The sequence below is a fragment of the Rhinatrema bivittatum genome, chromosome 1, assembly GCF_901001135.1.
Source record: "Rhinatrema bivittatum chromosome 1, aRhiBiv1.1, whole genome shotgun sequence".
Lineage (NCBI taxonomy): Eukaryota > Metazoa > Chordata > Amphibia > Gymnophiona > Rhinatrematidae > Rhinatrema > Rhinatrema bivittatum.
Genome location: NC_042615.1, coordinates 356,839,478 through 356,859,155, shown reverse-complemented (window position 1 = coordinate 356,859,155; position 19,678 = coordinate 356,839,478). Strand labels below are relative to the sequence as shown.

The 19,678-nt window shown below is 43.5% G+C and overlaps 1 protein-coding gene across 1 annotated transcript in view; it reads right to left on the bottom strand.

The window, feature by feature from the left end:
• ANTXR2 (ANTXR cell adhesion molecule 2) overlaps positions 1-19,678 on the bottom strand; it is a 374,917-nt gene that overhangs the window by 111,617 nt on the left and 243,622 nt on the right. Inside the window, exons 14-15 of the mRNA XM_029600240.1 lie at positions 18,236-18,331; positions 2,839-3,006 (exon numbers count right to left, since the gene is read on the bottom strand). Of these exons, the coding sequence (XP_029456100.1) occupies positions 2,839-3,006; positions 18,236-18,331 (264 nt within the window). The remainder of the gene's footprint in view (positions 1-2,838; positions 3,007-18,235; positions 18,332-19,678) is intronic.

Genomic DNA, 19,678 nt, shown 5'->3' with positions numbered 1-19,678 from the left:
TTTTTAAATGTACTTTATTTCAATTCATTTGTTTTTCATTGTTTGCTTTGTTGTTCCTCTTCTCCTTCCCTTTTCTCTTCTTTACAGACTTGGAGATGAACCTTGGGGTGATAGTGAGTGGTGATCTGAAGTCAATGAAACAATGTGACAAGATGATAACTAAAGCCAGAAGGAGGTTGGGCTGCATAGAGAGAGAAAAGGCTAGTAAGAAAAAGGAGGTAATGATGCCCTCTCCTTGGTGAGGCCTCAACTGGATTACTGTGTTCAGTTCTGGAGACCGTATCTCAAAAAGGGTATAAGAGCAGGACACACGTGGTCCAGAGAAGGGCAACCAAAATGGTGTGGGGTCTGTATTGGAAAACCTATGAGGAGAGGCTGAAGGATCTAAATATGCATACTCTGGAAGAGAGGAGGTGCAGGGGAGATATGAGACCGTCTTTCAGATACTTGAAAGTTTTAATAATGCACAAGCTCTGAACCTTTCTGTTGGAAGGGAAACATTAGAACTAGTGGTCATGAAGTGAAACTCTTGGGGGGGTTAACTCAGAACCAATATCAGGAAATATTTCTTCACGTAGAGGGTGGTGGATGCCTGGAATGCCCTTCCGGAAGAGGTGGTGAGGACGAAAACAGTAAACAAATTAAAAAGTGCATGGGACAAACACTGTGGATCCCTAAAGGCTAGAGGTTGCAAATGATGACAAAGGTGCATGGGGGCACCTGCGCGATCAACAGTTATTACCCCCTATCAGAAGGCATGTGTTTGCTACCCTTAACCAATCAGCCTTGACACTTTTGATGCAACTGCAACATCTCTCTCCACTTCAATGGCAGGGGTAAAAAGGGGACTTGGCTTCAGACGGCAGCCAATGCTCGGCCCCGACTTTTACAATCCAAGGAACTGATATGCAGACATTACAGAAAAAGCACAGGACTGCTTCTATAGTCAAGTCCAAATGCAAAGCATTTTCAAGCAGCATTGTCTGAATCATCAAGAAGACAGCTCACCCCATAAAAATGTTGCTAGCAGTAATTTTGTTATGGGTTTGATAGTTGCTTAGATTTGATTGTAAATATTATTACCCTTAACGAAAGACTTAGGGGTAACTGGCACCAGAGATGTGCTTCGTTTTTTACTACCGGGTCGTTTTTTTGAGTCGGACATTTTGGGGTAAAGTTCGGTTTTCCTCGGTTAGTTTTTTTGACAAACGAATAAAAAACTAAGAAAGAAAAACGAAACCGGCTCAAAAAACGACGCGGGAAAACAAAGCTAAAAAAACCCACCCCAAGCATTAAAACTTACTATAAAACATTAAATACAACTCCCCGCATCCCGATCCCTCTCCAAGACTTACCAACATCCCTGGTGGTCCAGCGGGGTCCCGTGAGCGATTTGTCCCTCCATGCCCGGCATGGCTGCCTCGCTCAGAATGGCGCCGATAGCCTCTGAATTACTATGTCACAGGGGCTGACCAATGGTGCCGGTAGCCCATTTGACATAGTATGGGCAAAGGCTATCGGCGCCATTTTGATTAGTGGCAGTCGACGACGAGATCGCTCCCGGACCCCCGCTGCCATCATTACTATGTTACTATGCTTTCCCTTCATCCCTCACTTCTCCTCCAGCTCCTCACTCTCCTGCTCCTCCCTCCAGTAGTTCTATAAAATCTTCTTGCAGCACTGTCTTCAAGTAGATTTGATAGCCAGAGTTTTATCCTTGCCTTGAGGAATTGCTGTATCCCTGATTAAGTGGCCACTGACTCTTGATCAAATTACCATGGTTTTTTTTTTTTCTGCTAACACAGACTCTGCCCTTGACAAATATGATTCCTTGCATATTAATAGTTAAAGTTGAATTTTAAAAGTCATATTTATTTATTTATTTATTTATTTATTTATGCGCGCCAAAGCACATGCTTCTTGGGCCGCCACCCAACCGCGCGGATTTTAAGAAGCGCCCGAGAATGCATGTATCTCCTGGTATGTGCACAAATCAAAAACTTAAAAAAAGAGGCAGGGCATGGGCAGAGCATTGCCGGGACATGGGCATTCCAAGAAGGTGGCTTGAAATGTCCATGTAACTAATTATATGCACAAGCGTGCGCTGGGGTCCCCTACCGTATAACTTTACGTCTGCTATGGATGTCGTGTAAGTTTTAAAATAAAAAAAATCAGGGGTAGTCAGCGAGGTTTGAAGAGTCAGGGCTAATAGGGTAAAAGGGAGGAAGGTTAATTAGGGGGGTAAGGAAGTCAGGAGACATTACCTGGGCGAATTGGGAACGGACTGGGATTACTGGTAATTGTATCGGTGCGCGTATCGAATAAAATCCTCCCCACTTACGCGATAAAGCCAGCATTTGCGTGCACAAGTGCGCGTCCATACAAAATTGTATGCACATATATGTGCATACAGCCGATTTTATAGCATAGGCGCATATATGCACATACGCTATAAAATGGCTGTGCCCAGTCTTGCGAGCCGCCATACATGTATGCCCACGGGGCTGTTTAAAGTTGCCATTTCTGTGCATAGAGTGATATCTGCCTTTTTTTTGTCAGTTGTGATTTTGGTAAGTCACCAAATTGCTGAACTTTAGTCCCATAATGACTTTTTTTGCCTATGATCAGCAACACAACTGGCCCAAACATTCCCAGAAAGCAAATTCAACGTGGCTTGGTAAAAGTTTCAGAATAAAAAAAAAATACTGTAAACCAATTTGGGGATGTACCCAAACATCTCTGAGCAGGTGACAGAAACATGTTGAAATGGGCTACAGTGAAAAGTTATAGCCAGGCATAGGAGTGCATGTTTCGAGCATACATGGATGAAAAGCTTACCTTGATTGGAGTGTACCATTTTGGTTGATAAGGTTCTGAGGCAGGCTTGGGTTTGGGAGGTTTAGGTTTAATAGGTGAGTCTTCTTCTTCCGGGATAGTCACAATGGCATTTTTGGCTTTTTCTAATCGCGCTCCTTCTTCGGTGGATCCCTTATCGCCCCAACGAACCTAACAGAAAGAGCACCACATAACAAGGTGTGTTCACAGAAAAAAAATGAAAAAATCAGAGCAAACAGAAACCTAACACAGAAATGCTTGCTTGATTCCATCACTTAACTTCTTGCATTGCTGAGTGCAAGACGTTAAGCCTAAAAAAGTGACAAATTTAAATAGATCTCCAGTGGTAGCTTCCTTCATTATTTCAGAAATGTATATAAACCTTGCATAAAGAGATTTAATTTTGAGCTTGAAGTCATAACAGTGTGACAAAGAATCAATGTGCCAGCGTAATACTGAATTCAGGTTATTTTAGCAAGAAGCATGCCTGCCATGATATTTATGAATTCACTCAAAAGCTGCAAGGCACATGATTTTTCAGTTACACAAGAGCTCATGTATTAAAGGGCGTTAGCTGGAGTTGCCTAACGTCCATGTACAATGTGCACTATTTGCATATGCATTAGTGTTACCTTGCAGGAACATAACCCACATACAAATGACCCAATTAAAATCAAAATACATGCTAATGGCCTCATTAGGAGTTATTACTTCAAAGGCTCAACGCGAGCCACTTAATGCAGGAAAGTTAACTATAACTCAGGTTAACTGTAACACAAGCAGCATTTATCAGATAGGGATCACAGATCATAATGGGAAGATCCATGAAAATTGAAGGAAAAAAATGGCATTCTTCATTCATGATGGGGACTTTCCCCTGAATTCCAGGGATCATATTGTGATCTGTGAACCTGAACCGATTAACCACACACATAGGAATAATATCTCTGGATTGCAAGGCTACATCACAAGATCATTTTTTTTTTCAGGCCACTTCTACAAACTGTGATGTCATTAGCTCTGCAAACATTTATTTCACTAGGATGGTAGAACAATTCAATTAATATAGGAAAAAAAATATGCTTTACGAAAATGGTATTCAATTAACGCTTCCAAAGCAAATCAATAAGCGTAAAAACTTAAAATACTTCTACACTGAGGGGCCCGATGCAATAAGACATGCAGTAAAATGGCCACTCACATTCAGCGCCCGTTTTCCTAATGCACTCACGGCCACATCTCCTGGGTACCCGATGCAATATATAAATGAGCTGCTGCATTGAAAAGGACACACGAGGGCTGAATTATGCGTCCCTAGTGCTCAAATTCCTCGGGCGCCCAGGAGACACGGCTGTGCACCCAGAATTGCAACAAGAGCTCAATACGAGTGTCCGTTTTATCCCGCCTTAGTTGGTTTCATCCAATGTATACGCACAATATACATGCCTGGAATGTGTTTATTACGCATCCAGAAATGTTTATATCTAGATCAGGTCGTTACATTATTTCTTTAATCTTCAACACAGCAAGCAGTAGATCTAAGTATCAGATACTCAGAAGGAGAAACCACACAGAACAGCATTTTATGCATTTCTCATGAGCCCTTGACTGGCGGAATGACTTAACGCCAGCTCTGGGGCCAGAATTAAATTTGCTGCTTTAAAAAGTGTGTTGGACGCCTGTCAATTTACTGCATCCAGAGGGTAATAGCTAATAGCCCCATCTACATGGAATTTACATGTGATGAGCGCCAGCAGCTATGCAGTTGTTTTGGATGTGCTAATCCCCTTATTACATTGGGTGCTACTCTAGCGCTTCCAAAACATGCGTCCAAACACACGTTAACCTGTGTGCACTTTACTGCAGTGGCCAGTGAATGCAGACTTCTGATTGGACATTCAAGTACTACAATAAATATTACCAAAATACATTTAGTAAAATTAAGGAGTAAAACACATTAGCATCCATATTAATTCTACTCTGTCAGAATCACTTATGTAATTCTTAGAAGTTTAAAATGTCTTTTTTTCAAATCCTTATAATCTTGCTGACAGAGAAAAAAAACCCCTGATGGAGGCTGGAAAGGAGAATGTGGTGAGCAGTTATCTGAGTAGGATGGTGAATAAGATTTGTTTTTGCAAAGTCAGAGCAGAAGCTGCATGGGAGGTTGAATAAAGGTAAACTGGATGCAAATGAGTGTATAATGAAGCTTTTGGACCTGCCACGCTCCAAGCCACAGAAAACCTGCCTTGCTTTCCAATGAATAAGCCTCATTATCTCTTTGCAGACATGCACATTTACTTGTGTGTTATCAGCGACAGCTGAAATTAGGCAGTGAAATCATTATGTGATATTAACACAACCTAAGGGCAAGGTGCCAAAAAATGTCTGTTCACACAGCATTCTCCGCAGAGCCTCATTTGTATACTCACTGAAACACTTATTCACCCTGGCTCCATGTGAATTAATGAGAAAAACATCAGCAGTTGCACAGACAGAACCTCTCCTCCCCCACATATATATACACACACTTAATACAGACACAACACATACCAACAATAGCATATCAAGCCACAGGTCAGGATAAAGAGCTGGCATGTTAGGCCATCATATGTCTAAATATAATTTTAAAACTCTTTCCATCTACACAATCTCTGTTTTCTATCCTTCCCTCACAGCTGTCTTCTCCAAGAAGAGACAGCATTCACTAGACAACAGCCATAAACTTTTCCGTTACCATATCATTGTCATCCACCCCTTTCTCACTGTTGCTATGACGTATTGTTGCACTTCAGGGCTAGGCCCTGCAAGTGATGGCACTCACCCGATGCCGCAGACTGGCTGCTCTCCATCCACTGCAGGGGGCTGCCGCCAGATGTTTGCTCCATGGCATGATGCAGCCACTATCACTACTCTCCTCCACTCCTCTAGGTGTGTGATCGCTTGACGCTGCCACGTTTAAAGGGGCCCTCAGTGCCTCCCGATGATGTCAGGACTGCAGCCTTCTACAGAGCTTCTCAGAACACTTCTTTTGCCTCAGCAATGGATTGCCCACCTTCCTGTGTAGTATGAGTTGCTGCTTTTCCTGTGCCTTGCCTCTCCAGCCCAGCCTGCCTTGGCTTATCCAACCCCAGCCATCCTGCCCTGCCGTGTCAGTCTTTCTTCATGTTTCCTTCGCCTGCCCTCGGACTGACTCCTGGATTTGACCCTAGCCTGGACATTGACCATTCTTGCCTGCTGCCTGCCACTGACCCAAGCCTGACTCGGGTCCTATGCTCCCTCTATTTCCTAAGAGACCTTTGCCTAAGAACTGCCGGTCCCTGGGGAAAGGGGTTGGTACAGGGAAGCTCCAGATCCATTATTTCCTAGCCTAGACCTGCCAGCTGTCAGTGGACATCTACAGGGCCTTCCCTATAGGTTGCACCAACCTCACCACAGCAAAAAGCGTCAACAAATCTTATACATATCTCGTGAATCCTTTCCACAATGATCATTAAAGCTATGGGCACCAGCCATGAGAACTCCATTTGATTTGACTTGATTCATTCAATTATATCCTGCCTTTCCAAATACACATTTGAAAAAAAGCAACTCTCACACAAGTGCTCCATTATGTCACCTATCCTATATTATAACCATTCATGCCAGAATACAGGGAGTGCTGTCGTCATCCATCTCACTCTTGCAAGCACCCCGCAACACAGCCATCTACATATAGGCTAGCACAGTGTTTTCCAGGACTGGATGACTGCAAATCTTCTACTCGCACTGCTCTGAACAGAAATTCAAGGCAAGACTCATGAAAAGAACCAATGCACCTGCAAACAAATGGATACATCTGGAGACCATCACGCTTCCTGCCCCTTCTCTCAGACTTGCAGTTTAGAATTCTGCAAGAGCACAGCAAAGCCTCTCGACTTGCCTACCCAGCAAAAACAGCTTTGGCCCCTTTAAAGCCCAGAAAGATGTCACCTTTGTGGTGAAGCTGAATATAATATAATAAAGGCCTGGATTTATCAAAATGCGGTAAGTACCGCATGCGACTGCAAAAGGGGCGTGGTTTATGCAAAAATTCAGTTTATTGCAATAATTACCTATGTGAAGAGCTAAGTTAGTGCACATTGCAATAACATTATCTGTTATGTTATGTGTGTGAACTGTTGTATTTCCTGCATATGACCACGGGCAATGTTCTCTCCACCTAGCTTGATGTTACCCAGGTAGAGAGTCCATCAAGCTACGTTGAGAGAACACTGCAGAAATCTCATCTTGGAGTGAGTTTCCTCACTCCGAAGGTCATCAAATATTCACAAGAGACCACTGTTCTGTTCGCATGTGTCACATAGAATGTCAAAGTGGCCCCTAACCCCCTACACTCTTACCTAAACCCCACCTCGAGTTACTAGGTGGGCCTACCATAGGGATACAAATACCTGCCTATGGGCCACAACATTATGGCCAGGCTCACTCTCTCGCTCTCTCTCTCTCTCTCACAAGCATGTCCAGTCTGAATGGGAATTTTTTTCGGTCCATTTCCTTCCACTTTCAGATCATCCACAACCGGCAGACGGAAGATCTCCGGGGGGGGGGGCCCCTCCCGCGCGCGCCGCCGCTACTGCGGCCCCAGCGCCATTTTTTTTTCGGGCACGCTCGGCTCTGACCGACGTGCTCGCCCGCGCATGCGCGATAGAGCTGCTCTCTACTGTGCATTTGCGGGCCGTCGGTCAGAGTCCATTTATAAGGTAGATCTTTTCTGTTTTGTGATGTTTTTTTTAGACCAATCTGGACCCTGTGAGGCACCTGCTGGTTGTCTGGGGGTTGGAGTTGGACACCCTGTTAAAGGGGTACATGGGCTGGCTCAGGTGGAGGGAACAGGGATGGCTTGATGGTACCAAGACTGAGCAGGCCAACTCTGGATGGCAGAGGAGATCCACCCTGTGAATATTTCCCTGAAGATGTCTGTCATCCATCATAGAGTCTGGTGTTTGTGTGTCTGCAAATGTTTCTTCATGTTGTGTGGGCTGGTAGTATGACACCTGCTGTTCTCCTGTCTTGTTTGCATGATTTTTAGTTCAGCCTTAACACAGTACTTGCTATCTCCTTCTGTCCCTCTCTATTGTGCCTCCATATGCGTGTGCTGTGACACGGTTTCCCTTCTGTGCTTGGTGTTTGATCCTCTGTTGAATGCAATGCAAAGGAATATGTCATTTCTGTGATTCCTGAGTAAAGAAGAGCTGCTTATCTGTAGCAGGTGTACTCTGAGGACAGCAGGATGTCAGTCCTCACACATGGGTGGCATCATCTGATGGAGCCCGGTATGGAAAATGCATGTCAACGTTTCTAGAATTTTGACTGTGCCTCACTGGGCATGCCCAAGCATTTATTTATTTATTTATTTATTTATTTAAGGTTTTTCTATACCGGCATTCATGAAAGCGTTCACATCATGCCGGTTTACATGAAACAGGGGTGTGAAGAACAAACCAAGAACATAACTAAACGTGATGAAGAGATGCAGTTACAATTAACAGGGGCTGTAAACTGGGAGGAGGAAAAATAGAGAGAGAAAGAGGAGGTTAATTATATACAATAGTACAGTATATATACATATATCCATGTATCCATGTATCCAGTCTTATAGTTTAGCATTGAAAACAGAAAAAAACAACTCCACGGGGAGGTGCATATTTTCATGAAAATACCTCTTATAGTTAAGCAACTCTGCTTTCTCCAAGAACAAACAGAATGGCAGTCCTCACACATGGGGAAACCCTAGCTACAGCAGCACCAAACAAAATAGGGGAAGAGAAAAATAAGAAGTGCCAGATGTGGGGAGAGCAAGATGGCAGCATGACCGGATGCAGGAGCTGTTCTGTTACCTTTTTTGCTTCGTTTCTTCTACTATGCCATCCAAACGAAAAAGCAAAGTGTGTGTCTTCTCTCCCGATGTACCCCTCTTGCCTGGACAGCAGTTTTTAACATTTCTCCTCGTCGGCTCAGCAGTGCACTCGGGAGCTGCAAACTCCGTTGTGACAGTGGATAAAGGAGCATCAATCTCTCCAGGAGAAGTCACTCTCAGCTCCCCCGGATCCTTGGCTACCACTGGTGCAAACACCTGCCTTCCCTTCGCTGACTCGGCAGTCGATGTGCTGTCGGCATCTGTGGAGGGGGGCGCGTATGGAGGCTCGACATTGGAATTGCCACTGTCTGGGTCGCTTTTCGATCTGCTTAGCTTCTTCATCCCCCACTGAGATTCAGGCTGAGTCAGTGGACTCCTCGGCTTTGAAGCTACCTAACGCTCCAAGATTTGAGCCCTAAGGGCCTCTCTCAGAGTCTCCTCTTTTTCCAACTAAACCGGCGATGGTCACTTTAGATGCAATCTGGGACTTGATGGTAGGTTTTGGTCATTCTATGAAAGACTATAATTCTAAAATTGACCTTCTTTCTAATATAGTGGATGCTGTGGGGAATAATTATGACACCCAATTTTCTGAAATTCCGACTAACAATTCTGCTACTGAGGCTGGGGTTAAGAATCGAAATAATCTCTCTCGTAGACTTGAGAATCTGGAGAATTATACACGGCATTTAAATGTATGTCTTTTGAATTTCCCCAAGGTGGTGGATAAGAATTCCTACCAGACCCTGAGGAAGTATTTCCTGGAGATTTTTCAGTTTGATTTCTTAAAAATTTCCTTCTATTAACAAGACATATTTTATTCCTTCATTTATTTATTGAATTTATTTAACATATTTCTATACCGGACTTCATGAATGGGATTCATAACAGGCCGGTTTACATGGAACTAGGGGATAAACCAGAGTAACCAAACAAGCAGGCAGAAACAAGTAAAGTTACATATAACAAGGGGATTGAACTTGGGAGCTATAGTAGCTAGGAAGTACACAGAGAGGAAAAACTACATAAATTATAGAAGTCAGGTTATGAGATTAGATATTCATCTAATAAAAGGAACCCTCAGCAGTCCCAGGCTGAATGTTTACCTAATGTTTTTGAAAATTTGACTGATTTCCTGGAAAATTCTGGTGCTGAGGTTATTGAGCGTTCCATGCTACTTGTTTCTTTTATTTCCGAATAGGATGTGAGCGAAGTGATGAAAAGATATTTCAAGAATATTTCTTCTTTATTTCCTGGACAAACAATTCATATTTTTCCTGATTTTGCTTGTTCCACACAAAGAGAGAAGAAAAGAATTTCTTACTCTTAGGACTCAGGCTACCTCTTTAGGATGTTCTTTTGTTGTCAGATATCTTTGTAAATGTGTTATCAGATATCGTAATTTATTTATTTATTTATTTATTTATTTAACAACTTTTTAATATACCGACGTTCGTATGGCACATCACGCCGGTTTACAGGTAACTCAAAGAAGGAGGAATTACAATGAACAGGGGGCAGGGGATGGGAACAGGCCAGAAAGAGGAGAGGGGTATAGGAGATAGGAGAAGAGAGGGAAAAAAAAAGGTAGCGTGAGAGAGAGAATAAAACAACCGTAAATACAGAAGGAACTTATTTACAGAATGAACTTTTTACAACAGTTGCAACTTAAATAAGACTTTTTACAACAGTTGCAACTTAACTACAACATTTTGTAATATTGCAATACGATTGTTTTATGTTCTTTCTCCCTGACAAATTAAATCCTTCATCAATTCCAGAAGTATTCCATCTCCCTCTTTTGGAAATAATTAGGTCTAGATTCTGATCCATTATTTATCTCTGCTGGAGTAATGTTAAGTCAGTTCCTTCATTTTTATTTTTCCTTTGTTTCTCCTAATATTTTCTCTCCCCTCTTTCTGTTATTTCTTCAGACGATGATTGGTTTACAATAATTATTTCACAAATATTTGTTCTTTCTTGCATTCATTTCTTTTGTGGACTGTATAACCTCTCATCTTTTACAGTAGGTAAGGTGTATTCCTTCTTATAATTTTGAAATTAATAAATATAAAGTTAAAATAAAAAATCAATAAGAAGTACTAATGAGCACAATAATATTTTTGTTGGCATTAAGACTTATTTTTTCCATTTTATATTAAATCTACAAGGGGCAGCTTGGAACCGAAACAATGGGCTCTAGGAGGGGAAAGAGTTAGGTTCTACACCTCGAAATCCAGAGGACAGACTAGCCAAACTTATTGTTACGTCAGTCATCCCTGTCCAAACGGTAAAGAAACGTGAATAAATGGAGAGAGACCCCATGTCACAGCCTTGCAGATCTCTCTGGGGACTGATCCGTGACCTGCAGAGGAGCTAGCGAGGTGAGCAGGCCTGTGCGCTGGCCGTGTGCGGACGGGGTGCGCAACAAGTAGTATATTCTGACACCACCTTAGGCAGAAACAGAATGAGTGCATATGTCCATCCTGTGATGATAAAATTTGGTGTAAGGAGGATAAATTGTTATTATAGCCTGGAGCTCACTGACTGTAAAGAAATATTTCCTAAGATTACTCCTGAATCTACTTCCTTTTATCCAAGACCCCTTGTTCTAGAACCTCCTTTCTATTAAAAGAGACCCACCTCCTGGGCATGGAAACCTTTCAGATATTTAAATCTCCCCTAGCTCGCTTTTCCTCTGTGATCTACATGTTTAAGTCTATCCCCATGTGCTTTAGAACAAAAAAGCACCAACCATTTTAGTAGCCACCCTCTGGACTGACTCCATCTTGTTTATATCCTTTTGAAGCTGCAATCGTCAGCATTGTATACAGTATTCCAAATGAGGTCTTACTAGGGCCCTATATAAGAGCAATATTGCCTCCCTTTTTCGGCTGACCATTCTTTTCCCTATGCAGCAAAGCATCTTTCTGGCTTTTGCTGTTGATTTATCTACCTATTTGGCCACCTTAAGATCATCAGAAACAATCACCCACAGATCTCACTCTTCTTTCATGCTTAGAATAATTTCACCTCCAATACTGTACCTTTCCTTTGGATTTTGCATTCTAAATGCATTATTCTACATTAAATCATAATTGCCAGACCCTAGATCATTCCTCAAGCTTTGCTAGATGCCTCTTCATGTTTTCCACACCTTCCTGGCTGTCCACCCTGTTACAGATTGTGGTATCATTGGCAAAAAGACAAAAACTTCCCAACAATCTTTCCGCTATGTTGCTCATGAAAATGTTGAGAATCGACTGAGAATCAGTTTAAAAACTAATCCCTGAGGTACACAGCTAGTAAAACCCCCTTCCTCAGAGAAAACTCCATCTAACACTATCTTTTGTCACCTCCTTCTCAGCCAGTTTCTAATCCAGTCAGTCACTCTAAATCCCGTACAAAGGGCATTCAATTTATTTAAAAATCTCCAATGTGTGTTGCATCGGAGGTGGACCCTTGGGCTGAGGTGGGGTTGACGCAACCTGTAGGTGAGGACCTATGGTCCCAACCATCGGCAGGTAGAGTGGGCTGAAGGTAGAGGCCGCTGGAGCTTCACCTATTAAAAACCCTTGTTCCCTGTGGGTTGAGCCTTTGGGTGCCGGGGCCAGCAGGACTTAGGTGGGCCTCGAGGTTGGTTACAAGAGAAGTTGGTTCAGCCCAGAGTCAGCAGACGATAGGTGGCATAGTCCTACCCTGGACTGGGTGCGGTACTGGAACTCGGGCGCCAATGGAACGAAGATTAGCTGGAGGCGCTTGAGCAAAGCTGGCCGAAGCCTAATAAGTCCACATCCAGGGAGTAGGCTAGGAGAGGCGTCAATGACAGGCTTAGATCAGGGCCGGCGGCAAAATGGAGGTCGTGGCAAGCAATGCTGAGTTCTGATCACGGAGAAATCAATAGCGTAGTCAATCAAGGCAATGGTCTGATCATGGAGAAGTCAATAGCGTAGTAGTCAGGCATAGCAAAGGTCTGGGTCTGGAGATAGGCAGCGGCGTAGTCAGGCATAGCAGAGGTCTGGGTCTGGAGATAGGCAGTAGCGTAGTCAGGCGTAGTAGAGGTCTGGGTCTGGAGACAGGCTGAATCGTAGTCAAATGAAGCAAAGTCGATATCTGTAGAGTCAGTCCAAAACACAGACAGGGAAGGGACGAGGAAGACAGGAACTAGGAACAACGAAGATCTGGAACAGGCGTAGAGAGGAATCTCTAGTAGCAATGAGTACTCGAGTACTGAGGAGACCTGATGCAAAGGCAGCGCTAGGGAGCGGAGCCTGAGCTTAAATACACTGGTTTGATGTCATCATCCAGGGCTGTGGCCAGGTTCCCACCACGGGCCCTTCATAAGGATCAGTGGTGCACATGCGTGCGCCTAGGGAGGGGCGCGGCATGGGTAGTGGTGTCTCTCCGCGGGCCACACAGAGAGGCCCGACGAACAACGGCATCTTGACCTGCAGCACTGGGGACCATGGCAGAGCTGAAGGCGGCCCGAGGTCGGAGCCGGCGGCCCACTGCTGCTAGTGAGGAGGAACCAGGAGCTGGATTCTGTGTAAGAAGGTGAGAGAGTTGCGCCGCGGGTCTGCTGCGGACGGCATGCGTAACAATGTGGAACTGTGTTAAAAGTAAAATAATACTTATATCCATATGATTTTCTAGTGGTATCCTTTCTTGAAGCTAAAAGATCTCTAGACATATTGTCATATAACTCAAGGGGTTACAAAGTCAACTTCTCAACATCCAAGAGGTGAGCAACAGGGACTTTATGTTGGGATGGCACAATCTACCTTGATTCTGAATGTTGAAATGTGGCAAAGTCCACAGTCTGATCTGTTCTCTGATGTACATCTCGTGAAGGAGAGGAAACCAGATCTGTCTTGGCCAAAAGGGGACTATGAGAATCATGATTCCCCTATCCTCTTTGAGTTTCAACAAAGTTTTTGCTACTAGTAAGCATGTGCATTTGTTTTAAACAAATTGGAAAAACAAAACAAAAAGGGACTAAGTTTTTTCTTTCAGGGGGCCCCTAAACAAATTGAGAGGGTCCCCCAAATTAAATGAATCCTATTTGTTTTATTTGTTTTGAACTGAATGATTTATATAAGCCATTATACTCAATGGACTCATAGACATCAATAGGAGAGCAACAGGTGTACAATTAGGAATTGAGAGAAAATATAGAGCAAGCATCCAGCAGACATGGGTAGCATGGACATGTTGTCAAGGAGACAACAGAGATGATGCAGTGAAGCAATTTTCCAAACTGACCTATCACTACATACCAGGTATAGTGACACTGATCATGAAGACTGAGCACGTCAGAGATTTGCTATGCCTTTTTCTGAAGGCATTGCCTGTGAAAGAGTACGCTATTTGAGCTTTCTCTGGGTTTTAGGTTAACTTTTCTCAAACAATTTTTGCTGCTTCCCCTTTTGTGACTCTTACTGTGCCAATCACACAAAAGCAGTGAGGCAAAAGTATTGTATCAGAAGAGTCCGCGTCACAGAGGCCAGATTTGTTTTGCTTGTTCTTTTTTAACCTTTGTGGTGACTGGAGGCAGACTGGAGACTTGCTTGCAGAGCTGGCACTGTGTTTGTCTCTGCCTGGACAGTATGCAATATGGGCAGTGGACACAAAAAGGTGAGTACTGAGGACAGGGCAAAGATTGAAGCATACCAGGCTTTGTTGTGAAGTCTGTCAGTGTCGGAAAACTAGTGGACAGGTACATAGTATGACACTTAGTGCAGCAGTGTCTCTGTGTTCCCCACATACACACATTAGCATGACACAAGCACGGTCAGTGGACATTACAGTACCATTGTGAAATATTAAATAATTTAATCATCATATCCCCAGTGACAGAATCAGTCATGTCAGGGAGAGGGAAAGGCAAAGCAGATAAAGGAAACTTTTTCAAAATTGGCCAGGTTGGCAGAGCGAGCAAGAACCAAAATAGTTGTCCTGCACCTAAACTGAAGCAGGATTTCTTCAGGACCCTATAATATGGTTGACTACACTGGGGTGGGTTGTCCAAAAAAGCCTTATTCAGAGGAAGAACTACAGGCAGAAGACAAAAGATGCTCAAGAAAAAACATTTTCTGTACTGAATATCATAAGAGGTTAAAGTAGTAAGAGGGAACTCATGCAAAACCACTAAATCAGTTAGTGTAATAGCCAGAGCTCAGGTACAGGATATGGGAAGGATCTGTGTCCAAGAAAGCCTTCATTCTGAAGGACAAAATACTGACAAAAGACAAAAGATGCTCATGAATAACCATTTCGATATTCTGAATGTGTTAACACTTAGAGGTCGATTTTAAAACGAGCACATGTGTGCCCATACACATGCGTATCAGTGTGCGAGCAAGGATACGCTGGGATTTTTAATTGTGCATGCACTTGCATATATATATGTTTTAAAAAGCACCAACCATGCATTAGCATGCTCCTAATTTTAAAAGGTTACTCGAGCACAGTTAGCGCACCTATGTTTTTCATAGGACCTTGTCAGCTTTTGTGTGCATATGTCAGCAAATTTCAAAACATGCTCATGCGAGGCACATTCCTAGTTTTGCAATTAGTCCACCACTTTGTACAGTTAATAACTGGCCCCCTGGTTGACCCAGACCACTCACCCTGTTTGATAAGCCCTAAAACTCAAGACTTGCTCCTCATCAGGAGCAGTAGAGTTACACAGATATCTAGTGTATGTGCACTGTGGTTTTCGGTTTTAAAATTCAGATTTATGCATGCAAGTCTTGGCCCTTCCCAGAACACCCATGCCCTGCCCTGCCCATTCCCTGCCCTTTTTCCACCCACTTATTCCTTACACGTGCACAGGTACATACATGCCTATTTTGCAGCTTTTTAAAATCTGCATTGCTTGCACGTGGCCCACATAGACACATATGTGGGCTCTTTTGCAAAAGCAACGCTTTTAAAATCAACCTGTAAGAGTAGATTTCATGCAAAACTAGAAAATTAGGAAATAGAACAGGCTGACAGCAGTTATATAATATGGAAAATGGTTTCTAACTATAGCAGCTCTCACCACTTTTAGGAAAAAGCACACCACAATCATTAAAGAAACTATTTCCATATACTGAACGTGATATACTTTATATTTGGAAAGTGCATTGTATAAGAAAATCTAAATTCCACCCTGCACCTTGGAAGTCTTTCTGCCACTCAGTCTTACTTCCATGCTCAGATCTTATTATACCTTGGAGTTCTCTTTGCCACTGACCTTTGCTGTCATACCCTAGATCCAACACCTTGCAGGGGATTTCCCATATTCTTATATGTATCTCCAGAAGGGCTCTGTGGACTGGGACCACAACAATTTTGTTAGGGAGCTCCACAAATTGGAGGATGTCCAGTATTTTACTTCTGGACTCATCCTCCATCTGTAAAGTAAATGGAATGGCCTCAGTCATTTTCCTGAAAAAGCCTGTGATGGAGAGGTCTTCAGAAGAGGACTTCCTTCCCTCTGGTGGAGGAGAGAGGAGATCCCAGTTGATACCTCCTCTTCAAAGGCATCTGTGGCACATTGCCTCACATCCAAGATCATTCAGAGTCTGACTCACCCTGGTCTGCTAGAGGTGAAGTCTCCCTTGGTGCTCAACCCTCAGCCAAAATCTCAAGGACCAGTGTACTTGGCTATTTTGGCCTGGATCCCAAAGAGAAGGGAAGCTTTCCTCCCTGAGGAACCCGAAACAAACAGCAGGGCAGCAATCATCAACCTCAATCCCCCTCCAGGCAGCGGCATCGGATGTGGCACTGGCACCGGCGTCTCGCCACCTGGCACCCCTAGGGAATTAGACAGGAGCTTAAGGATCGATAGTGCTTGCCTCAGTGCCTTGGCATTGAGGCTCTGCACCATCTTTTCCAAGGCCTGCTGTATCTTCCTAAGAATATAACATAACAAAACAAATTGCCATACTGGGTCAGACCAAGGGTCCATCAAGTCCAGCATCCTGTTTCCAACAGTAGCCAATCCAGGCTACACGTACCTGAACACTAAGTAAATCCCATGCTACTGATGCCAGCAATAGCAGTGGCTATGCTCTAAGACAACCTAATAGCAGTTAATGGACGTCTCCTCCATAAACTTATCTAAACCTTTTTTAAACCCAGCTACACTAACTGCACTAACCGTATCCTCTGGCAACAAATTCCAGAACTTAATTGTGCATTGCTTGAAAAATATTTTTTTCCGATTTGTTTTAAATGTGCTACTTGCTAACTTCATGGAGTGCCCCCTAGTCCTTCTATTGTCGGAAAAAGTAAATAACCGATTCACATTTACCCGTTCTAGACCTCTCATGATTTTAAAGACCTCTATCATATCCCATCTCAGCCATCTCTTCTCCAAGCTAAACAGCCTTAACCTCTTCCTAGCCAACTCTTCCTCTAAGATCACTGAGAAGTGGATCAGTGGCAGACACCTGGATGAGTGGAAGCTGTTGCAAGTCCCTCGCTTGCTTAGAGGATGAGCTCTCCTCATTTGGGACTGCTTAGGTGGTTCTCATCATACGTTTGATCATCTCCATTCCCAGCATCAGACACCAAAACATTTTCCGGAGCATTTTTTGGGCTTACATTTTGATAGAACAAAGCACAGTGAATGAAAACAGTGTGTTAAGAGGCCAGTTCCTATGGTTTCCCATGGGAGGAAAAGAAAAATTGAAAATATTTTTTCCTCTCACAAGATACAAAGAAAGTTATTCAGGGAAAAACGAAGGCCACCCAGGTTTATGTCAGGGTAGCGTGATCTATAATGCAAATAAGTCACAGATCTACGAAAGTTAATTGCTAGCCGTAGGCGGGATCAGAGGCAGAGTCCCAAAATGGCAAGAATAGTTGGGTTACACCTCCTGTGCACTTCAAACAGCTTTTTCAGGCCCTTGTGATTATCGTTTTGAAAGTTTCATAACTGTATGAAGAGGGTCAGAATATACCCTCTTAAGTCAGTAGATATTCTTTAAAAGCTGCTATTTGGCTCTAATTTGTGAAATATAGGTCCAAACCTCCTGGGCAAATCAGCCCCACACATTTTACACTCTGCTTTGATACAGAACTGTCAGGGCAGGCACTGTTAGAGCTGTGAGTTCCTTGGGGATCAAACCTTTCTTTAATTTCACTATTGTCCATGCATGGGCTCGGTCCATAATTAGAAAGCTGCAATTTCTTCCATAAGGCTCTCTTTCTCTCTCATTAACTTGAGTGCAAGCATGCTTTTTCCCCCTTTACTCTAGTTCAGATGAAATGAACTACTAAAACCAGCTCTTTCAATAATCTCTTGTGATTTGGTTAAAATTAACATCCAGAACAAGGCAAATGTTTTGGAGGCTGATGTCATGGTAAATCCAGCAAACAAGATAGGATGATTATTTTGAGCACACAAAATCTTTTGTCTTCATTTTCTCCCAGTAGAAAATCCATTTTATGAAGATATTGATTGTTCTTCTGTATTTCTAAAACCACAACAAGTTACAGAGTACAAACCTCCATTCGTTTAATACCACCAACTCCTCGACCACCATAATAAGATGCGTCCACAGTTGGCCATTTTTTGGGAGGCAACATTTCTTCTTCTGGCTCCTGTATATAGAAAGAAAAATTGTATAATATGTCTAAATTTCCTACAAATATGGTATATCTGTATACCAGTTACTAATTTTTATAGAATGCTTAAAAGTGCAGCTGTTGGTTCTAAATCTCTTATCATATTGGATAATTTTGTTTATGAATCAAGAAAAGTAGAGTTGCTTACCTGTAACAGGTGTTCTCTGAGGACACCAGGATGCCAGTCCTCAGACATGAGTGATATCTTCCGATGAAGCCCGGCACGGAAAACTTATCTAAAAGTTTCTAAAACTTTGAATGAGCCTCTCTAAGCATGCTCTGGCATGCAACATACCAAGCAACCATGAGGGTCTCCTCAGTCTTATAACATAGAATTAAAATTAAAGAATAAAACCCACGAAGTGGAGACACAACTCTGCGGGGAGGTGAATGGGTCTTGTGAAGGCTGACATCCAGCTGTCCTCAGAAAACACCTGTTACAGGTAAGCAATTTTGCTTTCTCCAAGGACAAGCAGGATGGCAGCTCTCACACATGAATGAATCCCTAGCTGCAGGCAGCCCATCTCAAGGAAAAAGGAGACCAACAAAACAGGTGCCAATGGGCACAACAACAACCTTTTGTTTGTAAGAGGAGGGGGTCAGCCTAAATAGAAATAACGGGCCCTAGGCGGGACAGAGTTGGGTTCTAAACCTCAAACAAGTTCCAAAGGATAGATTGGTCAAACCTGCTGTTGTGTTGGCCATCCCTATCCAGACAGTAATGTGCTGTAAATGAGTGGATAGAACTCCATGTCACAGCTCTGCAGATCTCCTGCATGGGGACTGCTTTCAAGTGGGCCACAGACGCTGCCATGGCTCGAATAGAGTGAGCCTTGACATGACCCCAAGATGCAATCTCGCCTGGGCATAACAGAAGGCGATGCAATCTGCCAGCCAACTGCAAAGCGTCTGATTCGCAATGGCAATTCCCAGCCTGTTCTGATCAAAAGAAAAAAAGCTGGATGAATTGTCTATGGGTTTCTGTCTGCTCCAGACAGAAGGCTAAGGCTCTCTTGCAGTCCAAACTGTGCAGGCCTTGTTTGCCTTGGGGCCTGGGAAAAAATGTTGGCAGGACGACAGATTGGATAAAATAGAAGTCCGATGCCACCTTAAGCAGGAACTTAGAGTGCGTGTGCAAGACCACCCTATAGTTGTGCGTCCTATTCGCGTCCGGCCCGCGCAAGGGCCTGCTCACCTCGCTAGCTCCTCTGCAGGTCAGAGGTCGGCCTCCCCAGTGGCTGCTGCAAGCTCCTCCAGGCCTTGGTGTCCCGCAGCGGCAGTCACTGGGCCTTCCACTGCGCACCAGGCCTCACGCTGGAGTTC